Consider the following 3,156-nt stretch of genomic DNA (forward strand, 5'->3'; position numbering starts at 1 on the left):
TTTTTTACTTTTATTTAAACCTCAGTCCAATTTACATTGGCCAACTCATTTTGGATGTGGGGCCTGACCTCACATATGATTGAACTACCAGGGATCACATCATTAAAGACATCTGACTGACTCCTAATCTCCCAGTAGCTATCAAATGTCAATATTTCCTCAGTTTCATGATGGGGCTTCATTGCCATATCCCTTGCTCCATGTCTTGTTTATGCTATCATATATCTATGAATTCATATATACAACTCTCCTGCTGTGTCCAGAAACAATGTTTCCTTGAATTCATCCACAACGACTTGTTGTTACTACCTGTCTTAGTTAGAATTTCTATTGCTGTGAAGAGACACCATGACAATGGCAACTATTTTTTTTTTTTTTGTATTGAGAACTGAAGTTTATTAAAAGGGAAAGAGCAAAGGCAGAAACAGTCATGATGATGCCAGGGAGCTCAGGCATATGAGATACATCAGACATGGGGCACTGTGCAGTTATGGGTGAGGTTTAGGAAGGCGGCCCACATACTGTCATTGGCTCTGGACATGGCATAGGATTAAAGTATGGATAAACTGCATCAGGGAAGGAAGGTTCACAGAATCTATAGATGAGAGCTCCATGGTTGGAAACATCATAAAATGAGAGAGTACAAGCTTCTCTGTCCAGGAAAACTCCAACACTACTGGGACGACCAGTCAGAGAGAGGACCAAGACACTGGCATTGTGAGTGTCAGAACACTCTTCAAAGGCATTATATACAGACTCATTTTTCATCCCTATAACCCAGTAGCCATATTTAGGCTGATAATTTACATGTTTTTTATCATCAAAATTATATTTCATGCTGAAGAGCATTTGGGGTAGGGGTTGAGTACATCTTCCATCGTTTAATCCCAGGAGCCAGGCATCACTTCTAGACATGCATACTTCCCAGTAGTGTTTCCCTGAGTGGATAGCTGGATATCCCAGGACACCCAAACCATAGTCTCAGACACTTGCAAACTTCTTCTATGAACATTTTGATAATGTATTTGTCTTTTGTCCACATTAATGACAATGTTTTCCTTGTGTACTGGACGCAGGGTCACGTGAACCCAGTAGCATTGAGCATCCATAAGCCCTTGAAACATTTGCAGCATGCCTTTCAGATCTGGAGCTTGGAAGATCCTTCTCTGTTTTCTCGGGACCATATCAGGCCATTTCAGTCCTAAGGTCTGACTCCTTGTTAGGACAGAATTCATACCCTGAAGCATTTCCATGGTTGAGCACTGCAAGTGATGCTCCACATCTGCGATGAGGTCTCTCACTGACTCCCTCTGCTTCACCAACTCACTTTGAGACTCTGCCAGGCTGTTCATAATGTCTTCCTCCTCCTGCTTCAGCTTCTGCACCTCATTCTTCTCCTTTGAGTTCAGGAATTCCCGAAGTCCTTTAAGCTCCATCTGAACTTTTTCTACATCACCCTGTATTTGGTTCTTCCAGAAAGTTCTCTCCTGTTGAAGGTCATCTTCCCATTCATCACATCTTTTCTGATTTGTCCTCTGTTCCTGCAGAGCTGCCTGGAGCTTCCCCTTGTGCTCTTGGGCCACCTCTTCAATAAGAGCTGTCTGGTGACCACGGCGCTCCTGAGACCAATCACAAAGCCAGCAGATGGCCACCATGTCCTTCTTGCAGAAGAGCTGGAGTTTCTCTCCATGTTGTGCACAGACATTCAACTTCTGCTCCTCCTCTGGGCTGGACTTGAGCTCTTTTAGCCTCTCCACTATGTTGGCCACATATCGATTAGGCCTCAGATTCCCAAACAGGTAACTCACTTGGCACACAGGGCAGATGCCCTCCTCTTCTTTGCCTTTGTTGGTCTCATAGTTCCGTGTGATGCAGGCTCGGCAGAAGCTGTGACCACAATCGAAACTCACAGGTTCCACCATCAGGTCTAGGCAGATAGGACAGATCACCTCCTCCTTGATCATCCCCAGGACTGATGAGGCCATTCTTGCTATGATCCTGTGTCTGTATGTCTTGACTCCTGCTCAGGTACCAAAACGAAGAGTGTTTTCTTTTCAGTTCCTCCAAAGTCTGCCCTCTAAATTGTTCTCACACCTTTAGACACCAACCAAGAGATCCTGAATCTGTGGAGAGGAGCGCATGGAGGCCAGCGCACGGGACTGAAGAGTCCTAGGAGAGTCAGGAGAGAATAAAAGTTGAGACTTGGAGGGCTGGAACAATCCCATGGCAACTATTATAAATGAAAATATTTAGTTGGTACTGGCTTGCAATTCAGAGGTTTAGTCCATTATTGTCATGGCGGGAAGCATGGCAGCACACAGGCAGATATGGTGCTGGAGAAAGATCTGAGAGTTCTACATCTGGATCAGCAGGCAGCAGGGAGAGCGAGAGAGCGAGAGAGCGAGAGAGCGAGAGAGAGAGAGAGAGAGAGAGAGAGAGAGAGAGAGAGAGAGAGAGACAGACAGACAGACAGACAGACTGGGCCTGGCTTGAGCATTTGAAACTTAAAAGCCCACCCCGAGTAACACACTTCCTCCAACAAGGCCACATATACTCCAACAAGAACCCACCTAATAGTGCCATTCCCTATGAGCCTATGGGGGTCAATTTCATTCAAATTACCACACAGACTTTTAAATTTAATTTTTAATATTTTATTTATTTTTATATATTTTAATTAAAATAGAATAACATCACTTCCTTCCTTCCCTTTCCTCCCTCTGGCTGTTCCCAAGTACTCTTCCTCCAACCCCCTCTATGTCCCCTACTCTCAAATAGATAGCCTCTTTTTCTTTGATTATTATTGTTGTATGTATGCATATGTAAAAATACATAAATATAACTTGATGAGTCCATTTTGTTAGTTGTGTGTATATGGTTTCAGGGCTGACCACTTTATTTTGTGTAACCAATTAGGGGACCATGGTATAAATACAATTAGGGAAGGAAATGATGTGAATACAATAATCATGTATGAAGTTCTCAAAAACCTAGAAGAGGCTAATTCTCCAACCTTTATCAGTCATTAGTTGCTTGTAGTTCTTTGTCTGCATGTAGCACCCTGTGAAAAATTTCCCCTTCCATGTTTGAATGTCTGTTGATAGTGTCATTGTCTTGTTTTTATTTCTGGGAGGGAATGCTTCACAGCATACATCC

The 3,156-nt window shown here is 43.3% G+C and overlaps 1 protein-coding gene across 1 annotated transcript; it reads right to left on the reverse strand.

The window, feature by feature from the left end:
• Positions 1 to 501: 501 nt before the first annotated feature.
• LOC131899899 (tripartite motif-containing protein 30A-like) lies at positions 502 to 1,985 on the reverse strand. Its single transcript, XM_059251367.1, is given in 2 exon segments — positions 502 to 980; positions 983 to 1,985. Coding segments are annotated over 2 exon segments (1,482 nt in total).
• Positions 1,986 to 3,156: the final 1,171 nt, after the last annotated feature.

Source organism: Peromyscus eremicus, chromosome X (assembly GCF_949786415.1).
Source record: "Peromyscus eremicus chromosome X, PerEre_H2_v1, whole genome shotgun sequence".
NCBI lineage: Eukaryota > Metazoa > Chordata > Mammalia > Rodentia > Cricetidae > Peromyscus > Peromyscus eremicus.